The following is a 17609-nucleotide window of genomic DNA, read 5'->3' on the forward strand; positions in this document are numbered from 1 at the left end:
GCCTACAACAGGCGGGGGGGGGGGGAGGGGGGTGCCCTTTGGGAGCCCCAGGAGGCCAGTGGGACAGGGATGACTCAGGGTGACACAGGAAGATGCTCTTGGGGCTGAGGACACATAAAGGATGTGTCATTACTCAGGGGCAGGAGTGAGGGGCACTGGCAGAACAGGCAGGGTGGTGGGGGCTGTAGATTGAGAGTGAGGGGCCCCAGCAGGGCAGGAAGAGCCCAGGGGTGTGGGACATCAATGCCAGGTGTAATAAATAGAAATAAAGAAACCTGGGGATGCCATGGTCCCTACCCCCGCAGCAGTCCCGGCTCCCTGCCATCTAGTCGAGTCCATGCCCCACCCCCCACAGGAGACCCCAACATCCTGGTAGGTTTTTGTGACTTTTTTTTTTATTATTATTTGTTTCGATAAAGAAAAAAAACAAAAATAAATGAAGAAAAGATCAAAAGAAGAAAACAATTTGTTGGTGGGGGGAGGGGCACGGGGGAGGGCAGCCAGGCTGGGGTCCACACCAGCCCCTTACAGGGGAAGGTGGGGGCAGGACTAGGGTAGGCCTTGCCCCCTGAGGGGCAAGGCCATGACAGGCCCTGCCCCTGGCCCCCTTACCCCCCCCCCCCCCCGCTGGCCATACCCTTAAATTCTGTCCCCTGGAGGGGAGTGGGGGAGGGCAAGACCCCGGGCTGGGGAAGGGGCGTCTGTCCATCCGCAGGGGAGGGGCGGCCTTACCTGAAATGGAAGAAAGGGGTTAGAGGAGAGAGCCTGTCCCCACTCACTGCTCTGGACCCTCTCCTGCCCACCCCAACCCCACCCACCCTAACTCTGCTCCCACATAGCCCCACCCCACATAATGGGGTTCCACCCACCACTGCCTTGGCCCCTCCCCCATAGTCACTAGGCTCCGCCCCAGCCCCAACCCCCACTCACATGGTCTGGGGGGTGAAGAGCCCCGAGAGCTGGAAGCACTGGGAGGCCAGCGTCTGCGAGGCCAGGTTCAGTGCTGGGCTCAGGGCTGGAGCACAGAAGGGAGTAGTCAGACGGTCCCACAGGGACCCCCTATACCCTGTCACCACCCCCCAGGGCTCCCACAGCCTATAGATGACCCTTCCCCATACCTATAGGACCACCAGAGCTCCGAGACCCCCCCCGCAGAGCACCTATACAGAAGTGCCACAACCCTCTCTACACTCCCAATGGTCCCCCAGAGCCCCCTGCCCAACCCCACAGGGGACCCCTGCAGCCTGCTCCCCAGAGCCCCTACATGAAACCCTTGCTATAGCACCCATGGAACCCCCTCCTCCACAGCCCCAATACAACCCCTCTTTCCCCCACCATTGCCTCAACACCCCAGAGCTGGCCCTCCCCCACCAAACAAGGGGACTGACTTTATTCCCCTCCCCAGTACCTGTGAGAGCAGCAGGGTTCAAGGCCCCCAGGGGGATGGCGCCATTGAGTTGCAGGGCAGCCTGGGCAGCAGCTGTGCCAGGCAGCTGGAGCCCGGAGCCTACAGTGTTGGGGAAAGGAGAAAGAAACATCAGGGACCCTCTCAGCCTACCATCCATGCTGGGGAGCAGGGACAGGCCTACCAAGCTCCACCCCCATATGCTATTAGGAGGAACAGTTTTGCTGCTAGGTAAGGCTAATACTGCAAGTCCCGCCCTTACATGCTGGGGGTGACCAGGACTTACCCTCAGCGAGCTTGGCCATGAGCTGTAGGCGGCCAGAGGCACCAGCCGGGTCAGGCTCATCGGCACCATCAGGGAAGGCGACATCAGTGGTGCCGTCCAGCCGCTCTGTCACCTGCCCCACGCGCATCGGGCGTCCAGCCAACTCAAAGCCATGCAGCTGCTCCAGCGCCCGGCGTGCGCACTCTGCCTCTGCAAACTGGGGGGGGGGGGGCAGGGAGGAGAGGCTAGTGGGGATCAGCAGGGCTGGGGAGGGAGTCAGGAGGGCTGCAGGGACCTGTGGCTGGGAAGGGGGGACCCCACTGGCTCCCCTTGACTCCCTAAATGGCATGTTGATATGGCTGGAACCAGAACCATGTGAGGAACCCGCAGGCACTCAACCCGTGGGGACCCCTGGCCCTGGCGGGGCTGGGGTGAGAAGGCAGAGACCCATGGGCACCACCTGGTCCACAAATGGGGTAGTGGTACAGCTTAGTCCATATGGGGCCTGTTCGCAAGAGAGGGATGAGGGAGCTGCAAGAGACCCCAGGCCAAGAACCAGTGGGGTTGAGGGCTTAGTGGGGCTGGACCAGAAGAGGAGGGGGCCTGTGGGGCCCCAGGGTGGGGAAGGGTGAACCCCCAGTTACCCACTGACCCCCGAGTAGGATGCTGGTGGAGCTGAAGCCACATGAGGGCTCGTTTCATGGCATGAGTGCAGAAGTGTGACGTCACAGGCACCCCATGCCTGTCCCTAGATGGCAGGGCGGAGGACGGACCCTGTGAGCACTTCACTTGCGGTCTGGTCTGTTGGGAAGGCTAGGGCAGGCCACAGGACCTTGGCCTACAGATGGGCACTAGTGGTTCCACATGGGTTGTGGGGGCTGAGCGTCTGAGGGGGCAGGGAGAGATGTGGGGCCCCCACAGCTGCTTTGCCCAGCACCCAGAGTGTGGCCAGTACTTGGGGGTGCCATGGGGGGGGGGAGGGGGGACAGCCCTCAGGCATCTCATTTACCGTAATGAAACCGTAGCCCTTGGACTGGCCAGTGTCTGGGTCCCGCATCAGCACAATGCTGTCAATCTGGGAAGAAAAAAACCACCTGAGTCACACCAAGGCTAAGAGCTGCATATACCCCCAGTGTCAAAAAGGCTTGGAACCGTGACCAGAGGACCCCCACTACCCCACCCCTCAACAGCCCAACCTGTGAATGGTGATGACCCAGGTCGGTCCTGCCCATCCGAGGGATGAAGCCCCTTCCTAGCCCTCCCCAGCCAAGGTCAGGCCTTACCCCACCCCTGCCCACCTTGCCAAAGGGCTCAAAGATGCCCCGCAGCATCTCCTTGGTGATGTTGCAGTGCAGGGCGCCCACATAGAGACGCATCGGTCCCCCGCTGCCCTTCTGCAGGTTATTGGCCATGGCCGCCAGCCGGTTCTTCTCTGCCTGCCATGTTGGATGGGGCAAGAGCTTCAGCAGTAGCCCTCAGTGCCCCCCAGCTCCAAGCACCCCAAGGCCCAGCTCTCTACAATCCCCAGCCTCTATCATTCCAAGCCCCACACAGCCCCCAACCCCTATGACCCCACTGCTCCCCTGCCCCACAGATCCAAGAACTGAGGATATGGAGGCTCCCCTGAAAGGGGACCAAACAGCTGGGAGCCCCAGAGCTGCCCCACAAAACCCCGTGCCCCATCTCCTCCCTGGATAGAATCGAGTTGTGGATCAAGCGTTGCCCAAGTCATCCCCTCTTCTACCCAAATACCCCCTGGCAGGCCAGGGCTCACCTGGGAGGCCTGGACAATGATGGGCACCCCCAGCAGGCGTTGCCCTGTGAGCCCGATGGCCAGCGGCACAGCCTGGATGTCGCAGAACTCCACATAGGCAATGCCCTTGGAGCGGCGCGAGTTGCGGTCCGAGATGATGCGTACATCCCGCACCTGCAGGGCAAGGAGGTGGTGTGTGTGAGGAAGGGGCAGGGCCAGCATAGAAGAGGAAGAGTCAGCACCTGCCTCCCCCATGAGACTAGGGTTCCAGAAGGCAGAACCTGGACCAAAACAGCCCCTATTGGAGGAGAAGTGGAAAAGAGCCTAAAATCCCAGTATCTGGGTGACTGAGGGCAGGGCCTACTGCCCACAGCAAAGATATTTCCCAAGCCCAGAAAGCCAAAGGTGGTAGACTCATGTTGCATAGGGTGGAACCCTGGACAAGAAGCCACCATAGAAGCAATAGGGGTGAGGCCTGGGGAAAGGAAGCAAACCCAGGTAGGGAATTCAAAGCAGGTCCTAGGACAGTGGCCGGGCTAATCAAGGAGTGTGTGTGTGTGGGTGTGGGGGTAGCGAGGGTGGTGCCAACCTGAAGGCAGAGCCTGTGCTTACCTTGCCAACAGCGGAAAAGAAGTCCTCAAGGTCGCGGGGGCGGATGCGAGCGGCCAGCTGCATGCAGAAGACCGTGCGGGCGTCCCGCTCTTCAGGGCTCAGACTGCCCAGAGGCTCCCTGTGGGAGATGGAGGGGGTGTAACACACCCCCGGCCCCACCTCCTAAATCCTCTACCCACCTCCTAAGCTCCTAATGACTCTTAGCTTCCCCCTTCTACTCACCGCACGGGGCTCTTCTCCCGGTACAGCGGACTCTTGCTGTGGCCAAAGCGACGCCTGAGGGCAGACACAATGGGTCAGGGCCACGGGAGGGCTGGATGATATCCAAGAAGCACACAGTGGGCAGAGCGGGGGGGGGGGGGGGAACGGGTAACAGAAGGCACCCCGCGGGGCAGGCCTGGCTCAATCACACAGCAGCAGACAATGGGTAGGGACCTACAGTCAGGACACCCACCCCACCCCCCAGCATCCATGGTAGAAAAAGCCAGATCAGCCCAAGGAATAGGCCTAGCAAGTGGGTAGGGACTGAAGAGAGAGTGAAGCTTCTCCAGGGGGCAGGGCCAACTCACCCCGAGGGTGGAGGGCTGCGGTAGCGGGAGCGCTCCTCACGCCGGCGCTCGCGGCTTCGAGACCGGCTGCCCCCCCGCCGGCGCTCTCGGCTCCGGCTCCTGTGGCGGCTCCGGCGCTCCCGGCTCCGACTGCGGCGCCGCCGTTCCCTGTCTCGGTCCCGGCTCCGGTTGGGTGGGGGCGAGGGAGGGTGTCAGAGACCTGCTGAGTACCCCGACCCAACCTCCAATTCCAGCCAATCCCAGTTCCTGCTACACCCCCACCCCAGTCAATTTCAAGCCTCTTGCTCTGCCTAAGCACCCGACCCTGGCCAATCAAAACCTACCCCAGCCAATCCTAGCCTGCTGTCCTGCCCTAACCCCCGAAACTCCAGCCAAGTCCAGCCACTAACTGAACCACAACCAGTCAATCCCAGTCCCCTACCTGTGTCTGTGGTCACGGCTCCGGCTGCGGCTCCGACTCTTCTTCTTCTTGCTGAGGTAAACCAAGAGAAAAAGGCATCAGGACGAGGCCAACCCTGTCCCCCACCTGCCCCAATCCTACCTCCTTCCAGGCTGATTCCTGTCCGCACCAAATACCTGCTACTGGAGCTCTCCTTCTTGGCCTCCTTGCTTGGCTCCTCCGGAGGCTGCTGCTACCCAAGGAAGAGAAGGTACAGAGAAGATGGCAGAGACAAGTGAGTCCTGAACCCCACCACCCCAGTGTCCCCCCCCACACACACAAGTGCCTCCCTCCCCATAGGTTACCTGAGCTGCCGGGGGTTCAGCTGGTGCCTTTGAAGGTCCCGGCTGGGCCTGGGGGAAACAGGGACAGGGAAGTGGAAGGATCACCAACAGCAGCAGATGCTGCTCTCCAAAACTCTGATACACAAACTCTTCCAGGGAAGACTACACTGATCTACTGAACCTTTAAAAATTGCCAAACCCACCTGGGCCTCAAAAGACCTCAAACATCCACAATCAGCACAAAAATTACCCAAAATTCACCAAATCCCACCCAAAAGGGAGTTCAATCACAAGTTCACTGTGCTCTGTCAGCTAAAACCATCCCAGAGGTCCAGCTGATTCTACAAGCATCTCCTGCCTTGGAATTCAAGCCCCATCTCCCTTGCCATAGTTTGTTAATTAACATCCCTTGTTAACCAGCAGTTCCCCTACAAAGCCTCACCTCCTCTTTCTTGTAGGGAGCCTCCAGCATGGCCTCAATGACGATGTCAAAGTCATCTGATGACATGGCATCCACCTGGGCCTGCAAGGGGAGTAGTTGAGAGCCCTGACCATGGTCCCAGCTCCTGTCCCCCCCAAGCCTGGCAGAGAGAGGAATGCACTCACTGGGTCCTGCAGTGGGTTTGAGCCCCCCGGCTCCATGCTGGCCCAGCTGGGGGAGCCCCCAGAAGGGCGGGTGCTGGGTGCAAGCGGATTCCTGGCACCGACTTAACTGGGCTCCAAGTGTTTCCTGGCAAGGGAGAGAAACGGGAGAGCGTGAGACCACGGTTCTAGAGCATAGACCATGCTGTGTTCTAGAACCAGGCTGGGTCCCAGGTTCTCCCTGCAGCCACTGTGATTCTGGGCATCCAGCCAGGCTTCCGCAGGCACTGGGGACTCAAAAATCCCCCTCCTGGCCACCCTCCACTCCAGAAAGCTCAGGTCCCTCCAAATCAAAAGCCCGTACCATCACCAGATTGCAGACACGACCCTCTAATGTCTCCACCTCATGGCATGTACCAGACTAAGATCTAAAACACTAACTCATTCTAGAGCCTTCGTTCCCAAAGCAGTTGCAAAAAACAGTCAAGAACAAGCATGCATCCTCATTCCAGCCCTGGCCCCGAGCTTCAGTCCCATTCTGCTCTAGATGCTTAAAGATCTGCCTCACTTCCTGTTTGAAGTCTGTTCTAGAAGACAGCTGCCTCAGACCTGTTCTAGAACGATACAACAACCTGCCCCATCATGGAGTCGCCCCTATTAAAAACTATAGTGCTTCTAGGTCACACAAGGCCTCTCTGATCTAGAACCCACCATGCCCCTAGGGCAACCCAGAACTTGGCTCCAGACCCTTGTTTGCGACTGATGCAAACTGTGGAAGGTTCTGCTATAGAAGCCAGATAGATCCTCAGTTCTGGATAAATTGTTCTCAACCTTTTCTGTACCAGGATCCATCTATAAACATCACTGGCCAGTCATGGCCTAATGCCCCTCCTGACCTGCTGTCCCCCACGTGTGGGGCAGTGGTCAAGGGTGTGGGGCAAAGGAGACCCCAAGCAGCCCCTTGAAAGCTAGAACTCTTGCCACCTGGCAAGGGAAAAGCCACTGCTTCCCATATTTTTAAATACATTTTTAAAATTTGTTCACAACCCTTTCACACATCCTTGCAAGTTCTTTCATATACCACTCCTGCAGATACTGGCACATGGAGTACAAGGACAGAAAGAAGTACTAGAAGAACTGGAAACCCTCAGAGCAAGGGGATGGGAGCACTGATGGGGGGGAAATGCTACCTGTTCATTCAGATAGCTACTGATAGGCACCCAATGACAGTGATTGCAACCCACAGGTTGAGAAACACTGTTCTAGGTCACCCAAAGCCACCTTGCTCTAGAACCCAGGACCCCCCTGGGATAAACCGGAACCACCCCTTGGCTTTAGACCCTCATTCTTGACCCACAGAAAGCACCAGCCCCCTGCGCAGGGCTCCTTCTCTGGAACCAATCTAGAATCTAACAGTTCTAGGTTGCTCAAAGCATCCAGGCTCTAAAACCCACCAAACCAGAGCCCTCCTCCAGTACTAAGCTCTTGTTCTAGACCCATGTGGAGGCCTGCCCCAACCAACTACCACCGCTCTACCAAGGATCTAGAGCACCATGGGTTCTAGAACATTCAAAACCTGCCCAATCCAGAACCCACAGACACCCCCCAGGACCGAGCCCCATTAGCCCCCACCCACCCCAGGCCGGTTCTAGACTCCTGCTAGGGCTGCTCTAGAACACCCTGACCGGCCCCACCCCCAGACGCCCATTGGCCAACTCAAGCCCCGCCCCCGAGGGCAGCCTCCCACTCGTCCTGCCCGCTCCAAGCCCCGCCCACCCCCCAACGTTCTGTCTGGCCCCTGCCCCAAGCCCTGCGCGCCCCCCCCTCCGTTGACGTCACCAGTCGGGCTCCGTGATGGCCCCCCCCCCCCGCGCTGCTCTGACGTCACGGCTCAGGCCCGGGACAGGCCCGTTCTCACCCTTCCCCGCCGGCGGCGGCTCCGCGTGCGGCTTCGGGTCTCCCCGCGGCCGGACGCGGCGCTAAGATGGCGGCAGCCGCGGCTACCTCCAGAACCTTCCCCCTCCCCCTCCCGGCGGGGCCCACTACGCACGCGCGGGTGGGGGGCAAAGTCGTGTGCTTATTGGCCCAGCGGGCGGAAAGGGGTGGAGCGTCCGCAAAGATGCAGTGCTGAGTGGCGACGCGGGTTCAGGGGGAGGGGCTAGCCTTTCAGATCGGCGCTGGTTGGCGCAGAGGAAGGAAGGGCGGGATGTTTACGGCAGATCCGGCGCGGATTGGTGGAGAGTGCGGAAGAGGCGGGCTTTCGGTCCACCTCCTGCACTGATTGGGCCGGAGCCTGGCTGCGTCGAAGGCGATTTGCAGACATTCCAGGGAGGAGGCGGGCTTTTCCCGCAGGGGAACGACGCCCATTGGTCCACAACGCGGAACTGCGCTAGGCCTTGTTCACAGCAACGACCCCTATTGGGTGAAGACAGAGCGAGCAGCCGGCTCGCCGCTGCCGTTTGGTGGATGTTGACAGGGGAGGAGTAAGGCTGGCTAGAGACCCCTGGGATTGGTGGTAACGACCCAGAGGCTCGGTGAGATTGGCTGAAACCCCGGAAGAGGCAAACTCCCGTGGCTTGATTGGTCAAACGTGTTGCTATGGCGGGCGGGGGGTTCAAGGTTCACATGGAGGCCTCTGGCTCGGGCAAGCGGGGAGTGGTTACCATGACAACACGCGACCCGGGGCCTTCCAAGGTCCCGCCCATCCCGGGGCTAAGATGGCTCTTCTCACCCCCCAGCTGAGAGGGCCCTGCCTCAGGGCAAGCTGAGCACAGGCCTCACAGGGGTTTCACCCCACAGGCAGCCAAGATGCCCGCCAAGCTGAGAAATGGCTGCTCTCCCACCACAGTGGGCCACTACAGGTGCCCTCATATCCACCCCAGACTGGGGGCAAGCTGGTTATCCTCAGGCCAAACCAAAGGCTTCCAGTCACACCAATCCAGCCACCTCCCCTCCCCAAACCCACAGCCAAGATGGCCTCCCCTCACCCCCAACCCAGTTTAGCCCCTGGAGAACGTAGAGAGGTCCCTTAAATATCTAGGGGGATGATACATTCCACCATACCAGGATCCCTCAACCTATACCAAAATGGCTGCCCCTTGCCCACCTGGGCCAGGGGCTCTCTCCCTCACTCCCCCTATTGGGGTAGCAGTGGCAAAGGTGCCCCCCCCAGCCACAATATGTCCACATGCAGGGCGGAAGTGACTGGGGACACCCCTCCCTCTTCCCCACACATGTGGGCCCCCCAAAATGGGCCAGGGAAGCAGGGAAGCTGCTAAACTCCATTTTATTCAAATCCACAAACAGGAACAGGGAAGCCTGGGACAGGGCAGCTGGGGAGGGCGATCTCTGGCCCCCAAGAAGGCTCAGAGGCCGATGGTGTAGGAGCGCCCAGTCGGGTTGTGCAGGGCCGAACAGGCAGGCGCCGTCACGGCCCACTCGTACCAGACCTTCTTGGCATTGGTGCAGCGCCAGAAGGACACGCACACCCGCTCACCTGCCTGTACTGCCAACGGCTGCTGTAAGGAGACAGGGGCAGAGGACAGGTTAGCTCCAAGGACCCCAGATATACCCACACACTGCCCCCAGTGCCAGGGGCAGCAAGGGGAAGAGATGATGCCATGAACCAGCCCTGCCCCCAGACATCTCCCCACATCCCCCTGGAGCAGCATGGTCAGAATGGCCAGTGGCAGTGACCGCCAGGTCCATTACAAAACCTAGGCATCATAGGTATGTGATATGCCCCTCCATGATTCAGTAGGGACCCAGGCATCTTAAGTACTGGGATGTGCTCCCCCATGACTGAACAGGAACCCAGGCATCCTAGTTATGGGATATGCTCCCAAATGACTGAATGGAGAACTTCTGTGACTGAATGGGAACCCAGGTGTCCCATATATAGGAGTGACCCCTTTGCTAACAAGGGGTTGGGTGGAACCCAGGCATCCAGGAGCCTTACCTTGATGGGGAAGAAGATGGGGAACCAGGAGAACATGCCCGGGGAATGCGTCTCAGGGCGGATGCCTGCAGGAAGAAGGGAGAAGGGTAAGAGGCGTGTGGGGTCCCTGCCCCCCATCCATTCTCCCCCATGTCCCCTAACCAGCTGGCCTGACCCCCAGCCCTGCCCCTGGAACTGACTGAGCGTGATGTCGCCATAGAGGGTGGTCTCGAAGTAGCCAGCAAAGCCGTGTAGCACCGTGTTCACCTCCACGCTGAATTCCAGCATCCGGTACCGGCTGTTGTCCCGCTCTGCATCTGCCGGTGAAGCATAGTTGTGGGTATGGCCAATACAGGCCCTGCCCCCTTTTTTGTGCTGACCCAGCCTCCCAAGTCCCACCCCTTTTGCCACTGAGGAAGTGGCCTGCTCAAGCCCGGCTCACTCCAACACCCAAGCCAGGTGGTTGACTTGAGAAAGTGGAGCTAATATAGGCCCCACACACTATGCTGCAGGTAGGTGGGGCTAATCCAGGCCACACCCCTTCCCCACAGGAAGGGAACACTGCCCTGGGGAGGGGCAGGGCCAAACCAGGCCACACTCCCTTCCAGGAGGAGCAGGGCTGGGGGCACCTACCTGGGTTAGGGTGGCAAAAGGAAAAGCAGGGTTGAGGCGGTGCCAGCTGGTGGAAGTTGTGGAGCCGCACGACATAGGGCATCTCAAACTGTGCCTGCATGGACGGATGGGAAGAGGGACAAGGGACGGATCTGGTCAGCAATCCGGTCATCCCGCAGCGCCCCACGTGCACCCCAAGGTGGCTCCCCTAGGCCCAGGCCAGGGTGCGGTGGGTAAAGCCAGGTGGCAGCAGCTGAGGCTTACCTCAGGGTCACGGTCCTTCTCGCGGCAGGCCCGCACCTCATTGTAGAGCTTGGAGGAGCTGATGGGTGCCAGGAAGGACGTGTAGTCACAGGGGATGCTCACACCGTCCTCTGGAAGGGATCAGAAGGGGGTCAGATGAAGGGCAGGGGGCACCCCATGGCTGCTGCCCCCCCCCCCCCCCAGCCTCCCCCTCATACCTCTCAACCCTATGGACCCGCCATACCTAGCTCCCTCCGTGACCTCTGACCCAGTCAGCCCCAGCTATACCCCAACTGCCTCCCATATGCCACCCCCTTCTCAAGCTCTAACCCCTGACACCTGCTATAGCATTGCCCCACCATATCCCAACCTCCTCCCAAACCCTAAGTCCCCCAGGCCTCTGCTCTAGGCTCCCCAACCCCCAATGCCAAGCTCTGCCCCGCCTCAGGCCCCCTATGCTGCACCCTTGAGGCAGTGCTGGGCCCCGTCCAGGCACTCCGGCGACAGCTCGTTGTCGGCGAAGGAGCCCAGCAGCTCCGAGACCACCACGTCGGCCTGCTCGGGCGCCACCCATTCCCGCATGTCCCGCGATACCACTGTCACCTGCGAGCCCCACTCTTCATACTGCCAGCTTTCCAGCCTGTGGCACAGCATGTAAGAGGTTAACCCAGCAGCCCCATCAACTGGTAGCCCCACCCCCCCAGCTCGCAGTGTCCAAGGGGTTAACCTGGGGAACCTGCCCCCCTCCCTCAGCTTGCCAGCCCATGGAAGAGTAATCCCCGACAGCTCCCCAGCCCATGGCACACAAGGGGTTAATCATGCCCCCTCCACCCTACCACCAGGCATCAGGCCTATGGCACCCAAGGGGTTAATCCAAGAAGCCCCACTCCCTACCTGGTCTACAACCCATGGGGGTGGGGGGGATTAAACTGAAAGCCCTACCCCCCAACATCAGCCCATGGCACCCAGGGGGTTAACTCAGGGCTGAGGATACTAGCACAGGGAGTATGGAGACACTGGGAAGTACTGGGAGAACTGGGATACCTCAAGGCAGGGGGATGGGAGCACTGATAAGGGGGAAAACACTACCCGTTTATTCTAGTACCTGCTGATGGGTACCCAGTGACACTCCACCACAGAGCTGAGGGTTTTGGGGGAGAGTGTATCATCACTGGGATGTACTGGGAAAACTGGGCCACTCCAGGATATGGAGATAGGGATACTGATGGGAGGAAACCCACCCTCTGATCACTCTGGTCCCTACTGATGGATACTCAGCCAAACCCGGCCACCAGGCAGAGAATTCTGCACAAGGAGTATGGGGTCACTGAGACGTACTAGGACAACTGGGGTTACTCAGGGCATGAAGACAGGCACTGATGCAGGACCAACACTGTCCATATACTCTAGTTCCTACTGATGGACGCCTGGAAACACTCCCCCATGGGGCTGGGGATTCTGAGGCAGGGAACACTGGGATACTGGGATGTACTGGGAGAACCAGGGCACCCCAGGGTAGCAAGACAGAAACACCAATGGGGGAAAAGTAACTGCTCGTTCACTCTGCTCTCTACTAATGGACACTTGGTGACACTCCATCACAGGTCTGGGGATTCTGGGGCAGGAAGCTGGGGGTCACTGGCATGTACTGAAGCACCCCCGGGCAGTGGGAAAAGGGCACTGATGGGGGAAAGCCATGGCCTATTCATTCTGGCCCCTACTGATGGACACAAAAGGCAGAGAGCACAGAGTTTCCTGCAGGCACTCACGTGACAATGGCGTTGGGGTTCTTCTCAACAGCGTAGACACGGACCCGGCGAGCAGCCTGGCGCGAGGCTCGGAGTGTGGCATGCACCAGGGGCCCCCGCCCTGCTCCCAAAACCATCACCACCCTGTGGGCACATGGGGAGGCACCACTCAGGGACTGTGCAGAACGGGATGGCACTGGGGTCCCACAACAGGTGGATGTGGGCACAAGAGACATGTTCACTCTGTACCCTACTGATGAACCCTCAGCTAGACTCTGACTGAGATAGGGATACTGGAGCAGGGGGGGAAGTGGGAGGCACACTGGGGCTGGGAGAAGACAATGTCTGTTCACTCTGGTCCCTTCTGAGGGATGCTCGGCTGCTCTCTGCCCCAGGGCTGGGGATATGAGACAGGCAGCAGGGGAAAGGTAGGAAGATACTGGGAAAAGAAGGAAGAGGGCACTGGCAGAAGGAAGTGGGCAGGACTGGGATGAGGCACTCACTGCACGTTAGTGTCTTTCTCTTCCTCGGGGACCCGGTCCAGCAAGCACTTATAGATAGCCTGAGGAGCAGGAAGTGAGGGTGAGATGCAGCCCACAACTGAAGCCCCACCCCTTTTTAAAAGCCCCTCCTACCCCATACCTCCTATTCTGTCCTGGCCAATAGCAACCCCATCCCAGGCAGCTCCCCTATTCCTCAGGCCTCACCCAGCTTGTAAAGACTGGCTCCCTTTTTGCACCCACCCCTCCCTTGCCCCCTCCTTGCAGGCCCCACCCACCTGCTGGTACTGTGAGTACTTGATAGGGTCCTTCTCAAAGACCTCATAAGTCTGTGACTCCAGGTTGTCCATCAGGGGCTGGGGATAGAGCACAAAGTCAGCACGGCCCTGCCCCTTCCTCCCACCATTCACTCTGGTCCCTACTGATGGCTGTTGAGTTGCGATCTGGTCCAGAGCAAGAGCATCCAAAAGGGGGAGGGGAAGAGGAGCCCACAAGAGCACCCAGCACAGATCCAATTCATCCCCTCCTCCACCCCCCAGCCCAGCTGCCCCACTAAAAGCTCCCCAATTAAATCAAGACCCCCCCAGCTCCATGATACCCTTGCCTGCCACCCAACACCCCATCCAAGCCACAATGCCCCTCATCCCACCACCCAATGTCCCATTCCTGTCCCAAAGCCCCCCGGCTGCCCCCCTGACCTGGAGGGGAGACTGGAGGTAGTCCTCATAGCCCTTGGCAAAGAGCTCGTAGGCAGAGGGTGGGGGCCGATTCTGGCTCAGGTACTCCAAGTACTGCAGGTAGGAGCAAAACTCCTTCTCTGGGTGGTGGTGGGCCCCCCACACAATGAACTGCACCTCCAACTGGGGGAAGGGCCAAGAGGGAGGCTCAGCATTCCCCAGGCAGCCCCCACCTCCCTGGGGAAAGGGTGGGCAAGACCTTGGGGAAGAGGACAGGGCAGCTGGGCCCAGCTGGTGGGTGGTACTCAGTGGCAGTGGGCCAGGCCACAGGGAAATCAGGAGGCGGGGCCAAAATTAAGGGGCAGGACCAGGTTCTTGGGGATAGGCAGAGCCAGGGCCAGTGGGCAGAGCCTAGATGGGTCACCAGGGCTTCCAGACCTCAGGGCAGAGCCACAGCTAGGAGGCAGGACTTCAAGGCCTGTGGACAGGACCCTGGAGGCAGAGAGGAACTCCCAGGCCTGCAGGCAGAGCCAGGGGGAGTGGGCAGGGCTCCCAGGCCTGGGTGGAAGCCAGAGAGGGGGAAAGGCTCCTAGGCCTCTGGATGAAGCCAGGGGGAGTGCGAGGATCTCCTAGGCCTGTGGCCAGAGTCAAGGAGTGTGGGCACGGCTCCAAATCTATGGGTACAGAGCCAGAAAATAGATAAAGCTCCTGGGCCTGTATGTGAAGCCAGAGCATGGGGGCGGAGCTCCTGAGCCTGTGGGTGGAGCTAAAAGGGAGCAGGGCCGGAGGGAGGACCTCACCTTGAGGAGGCGGAAGATGAGGCGCTGGTGCCCCTTGGAGAGCACAGGGAAGCCCTTCTTGTTGGTGAGGAAGATGGAGGTCGGCAAGATGGCAGCCTTGACTGGCTCCCCCAGCCAGCGGTCAATGATGTGACTGGAGGGCAGGTCGGCCCCCACCTCCAGTGCTACAGGAGCAAGGGGTCAGTAGGGCTGCCAGCGTTTCCGAGAAGAGACTGCAGGGCCTACAAAGTTGCAGGCTTCTTGCAGCCGTGCCCCTGGCTGAGGGAGCAGGGCCAGTAGGGCTGTGAGCTTCTCCCAGCAGTGCCCCCAGGTGAAGGGGAGGGGCCTACCAGGCTGCAAGCTTCCCCCATCAATGCCCCCAGCTGAGTGGCTGGAGACTACAGCGTTGCAAGCTTCCCCAGCAGTGCCCCTGTACTCACCCACACCAATGCGCTTGTTGTAGTCACACAGGGTACGGAAGTTGTGCCACCTACCAAGAGATGAGGGGAGGGAGTGGTAAACCAAAGGGGCGGGGCTCTGGGATTGCTCCCCACCCCCAGACTCTGAAGCTCAGGTGGGGAATGGGGATACATGCTGTGAACTTTCTGCTGGCAGTGCCGCCCCTCACCAGGTCCAAGTTTTCTCCTCACCAGCCTCATTAGGCTGCTCACCGAGCGGCTCATTAGCGATGAGGTCATCCCGCAGGTCTTCGGGGGCCAATAGGGGCACCCGCATCCACACCTGGAGGAAGGGGGCAGAGATCAGCTTGGGGGAGGGGAGAGATGGAAGGACCCACCCTGGAGGGCCCGCCCGCAGCCATGACCTGCCCGTCCCCACTCCGTTCACCATGGCGCTGTGGTGCCCAGTGTGCAGGTGGGTGCTCAGCACCCGTGCCAGGTTGGGGTTCTCAGCCTGTGTCAGTGGCACCAGGAAGGCAGGAAGGCCCAGGTAGGCCCCGAAGGTCAGTTCCTGCAGCATTGCCTGGGAGGCAGGGAGGAGAGCAGGGTCAGCCTGACTTCTTGGGCCTGTCCACAGTTCTAGTTCATGCCCACAGCCCCAGGCCTTGGAACCTGGGCCCTGCCTAAGCTGGTAACTAGGCTCTGCCCCCACCCCATTCCAGGCCCCACTCCCAGCCCCTACCTGGGAACAGACCCCGCTCCCAGCCCCATTCTTGGGCTCCAGGCTCTGCCCATAGCCCCCTCCAACCCCCAATGCCCAGGGTCTGCCCCATCCTTTTGCCCCCACAGGAATGGCTGAGTCCCCCCTGCCTCCGCTCACCGCCTCTGAGTTGCGGCGGATGGTCTCCACCACGGAGTCAGGGCGGATCCAGGGTGAGAGCTTCCCAACGATCAGCGTGTTCCAGTCTGGGGGGTGCAGAGCTGGTGAGGGGGGAGGGGGCGTCCAGCAGCGGGTACTGTTGCCAAGGCAGAGAGGCCATTGGGGGTCGGAGGGTGGGGGGTCTGGCAGATGGCAGAGATGGGGGGTGGTGACGAGTTCAGGAAGGAGCAGCAGTGGGCAGGGGGCACGGTTTGGCAGCGGATCAGCAACAGCTGTGGACAGGCAGGCAGGCCATGCTGTGCCCAGGGCAGGAGGAGCGATGGTGGGACAAGGTGCTGAGGCAGGGGGCAGCAATGGGGCCAGGAGGTCCAGCAGAGAATAATCGTAGCAGTGGAGAGGAGGTCCAGCAGGCCCTGCAGTGCCCTGGGGGGGTGGCAATGTGATGGCGGTGGACACCTAGCAGGGAGTGCCATGTCCAGTGAAGGGGGCAGCAATGGTTGGGGGGGTTCAGTAGGGAATAGCCATGGAGGTGGGGTGGGGGTGCCCTAGGCAGGGGGCTGTGATGGGTGTAGGTTGGAGTGGGGACAGTAAGGGGCAGCCACTGCAGATGGGGCGGGGGGCGGTGGAGTGTCTAGCAGGCCACACTGGGCCAAAGGCAAGAGACAGCGAGGGGGGCTCAGTGGGGACAGCAATGGAAGAAGGGGCTAGTAGGGTACAGGGGGAGCAGTACAAGGGGTGGGGGTTTGGCAAGGGGCAGTCATGGTGTGCAGGTGGAGATGCAGGGGGTTGCCCCCAGGGGCAGCAGTGGGGGTGGGGCCCATCTCACCTCTCCCAGAGAGCAGTAGGTCAGAACGGGTCTGGGGCCCTGGGCGGCTCCGTGCTGGCTCTCGCGTGAACTCCCGTTTGTAGCGTGGGTGGAAGACAGGCATACAAAGGAAGTCGAATCTGCGGGATGGGGATGCAGGGCATAAGTGAGCTCCGCCCCATCACCTCTGACCCCTGGGAACCTTCTGTGGCACCCACCTGCCCCCTCCCCACCACCATTGGGAAGGGACAATCCTGCCTTTGCCACCAAGGTCAGAGGTTGTAGAGGGTGGTGCCACCCCCACCCGCCAGGGCAGTCAAGAGGCCACATGGGGTTGCAGGCCCAGCTGAAGTCATGGGCAAGGGGATTTTCTGGGACATCGCTGCCACTTGGCGGGGTCAGAGGTTAAAGGTCATTGGAGTAAGCATTAAGCATGATGGATGACCCGAGGGAGCTCCTGCTGGAATCAGAGATCAAGGCTAGGGTCAGAGTTCAAAGGTTACACACAAAGACCAGCTTCAAACTGGGCTCAAAGGTCGACTAGATGGGGCACCAGATCCCAGAGGAGCTGATCTCCTCGTTAGGGTCAGAGGTCACCACGGGGCGCTGGCCTCCACCAGCCCAGGCCCCGCTGTGGTCATCGATCAAAGAGCATGGAGGCCCCTCGCTAAGGGCACGTAGGTGGGGCCGACTCCCCGTCGCCAGAGGTGAAAGGTCACCCACGTGGTGCCGCCCGGCGGGGTCGGAGGTGGCCTGGGGACCAGACCGGGTGGCCCACGTGGGGCCGGGTTCCGCGACCTCACCCCTGCCGGGCCACGGCGCCCAGGGTCCCTGCCACCTCTGGCACGCAGCTCAGGTCGCGGCCGCTGGACACGCGCGCCACCCCCGCCGCGCCCGGCCCGGCAGCCGCCGCTGCCACTGCCGCCGCCGCCGCCATCGCCACCAGACCCGCCCCCAACTCCGCCCGCCAATCGCAGTGGAGCCCCGCACTCCGTCCGCCAATCGCTGCACACGTCTGGCCCCGGCGCTGCCCCTCTGGTCGGCTGCAGGAGAGGGCGGCCCCTTCTAGTAGCAAGCCAATCAGGTCGCGGGGGCGGGAAGAAGAGGCGTGAGGACGATGA

The 17609-nt window shown here is 60.7% G+C and overlaps 2 protein-coding genes across 8 annotated transcripts; both read right to left on the bottom strand.

The window, feature by feature from the left end:
* Positions 1-373: 373 nt before the first annotated feature.
* RBM23 (RNA binding motif protein 23) lies at positions 374-7980 on the bottom strand. Of its 4 annotated transcripts, none has more exons than XM_090054311.1 (16): positions 7828-7980; positions 5934-6057; positions 5770-5850; positions 5349-5396; positions 5181-5233; positions 5026-5076; positions 4605-4766; positions 4258-4311; positions 4036-4153; positions 3445-3597; positions 2969-3106; positions 2680-2745; positions 1692-1887; positions 1409-1507; positions 931-1015; positions 374-732 (listed from the first exon to the last, which is right to left on the bottom strand). In XM_090054311.1, exons 2-16 carry the CDS (start codon positions 5967-5969, stop codon positions 729-731), a joined length of 1344 nt encoding a protein of 447 aa, XP_089910437.1. In that variant the 5' UTR covers positions 5970-6057; positions 7828-7980; the 3' UTR covers positions 374-728. The 4 variants fall into 4 exon arrangements, with proteins under 4 accessions (XP_089910437.1, XP_089910434.1, XP_089910438.1 ...); XM_090054308.1 differs by having other exon boundaries at positions 5181-5236; XM_090054312.1 differs by lacking the exon at positions 374-732 and having other exon boundaries at positions 927-1015.
* Positions 7981-9178: 1198 nt separating this feature from the next.
* PRMT5 (protein arginine methyltransferase 5) lies at positions 9179-17452 on the bottom strand. 4 transcript variants are annotated; one of them, XM_090053400.1, is made up of 17 exons: positions 17292-17452; positions 16510-16628; positions 15684-15769; positions 15252-15386; positions 15034-15146; positions 14846-14895; positions 14427-14590; positions 13648-13809; positions 13228-13305; positions 12953-13011; positions 12471-12593; positions 11166-11341; positions 10723-10832; positions 10480-10573; positions 10047-10163; positions 9868-9932; positions 9179-9427 (listed from the first exon to the last, which is right to left on the bottom strand). In XM_090053400.1, exons 1-17 carry the CDS (start codon positions 17423-17425, stop codon positions 9275-9277), a joined length of 1938 nt encoding a protein of 645 aa, XP_089909526.1. In that variant the 5' UTR covers positions 17426-17452; the 3' UTR covers positions 9179-9274. The 4 variants fall into 4 exon arrangements, with proteins under 4 accessions (XP_089909526.1, XP_089909524.1, XP_089909528.1 ...); XM_090053398.1 differs by having other exon boundaries at positions 15684-15784; XM_090053402.1 differs by having other exon boundaries at positions 15684-15784; positions 17212-17449.
* Positions 17453-17609: the final 157 nt, after the last annotated feature.

The sequence above is a fragment of the Crocodylus siamensis genome, chromosome 6 (genome assembly GCF_052110815.1).
Source record: "Crocodylus siamensis isolate JL-2025a chromosome 6, ASM5211081v1, whole genome shotgun sequence".
NCBI lineage: Eukaryota > Metazoa > Chordata > Crocodylia > Crocodylidae > Crocodylus > Crocodylus siamensis.

Bases quoted from the DNA above. Each gene is read 5' to 3' on its own strand.
- PRMT5 (XM_090053398.1), bottom strand. From the start codon at position 17,425: ATGGCGGCGGCGGCGGCAGTGGCAGCGGCGGCTGCCGGGCCGGGCGCG. The intron at 15,387-15,683 runs GTGAGCGGAGGC...CCTGCCTCCCAG, and splicing joins TCCGCCGCAACTCAGAGGCG to GCAATGCTGCAGGAACTGAC. The intron at 12,594-12,952 runs GTGAGTGCCTCA...ATGTGCCCACAG, and splicing joins GAGAAAGACACTAACGTGCA to GGTGGTGATGGTTTTGGGAG.
- RBM23 (XM_090054308.1), bottom strand. From the start codon at position 5,969: ATGGAGCCGGGGGGCTCAAACCCACTGCAGGACCCA. The intron at 5,397-5,769 runs GTGAGGCTTTGT...TGTTTCCCCCAG, and splicing joins CTCCCTACAAGAAAGAGGAG to GCCCAGCCGGGACCTTCAAA. The intron at 1,016-1,408 runs GTACTGGGGAGG...TCTGTGCTCCAG, and splicing joins GAACCCTGCTGCTCTCACAG to CCCTGAGCCCAGCACTGAAC.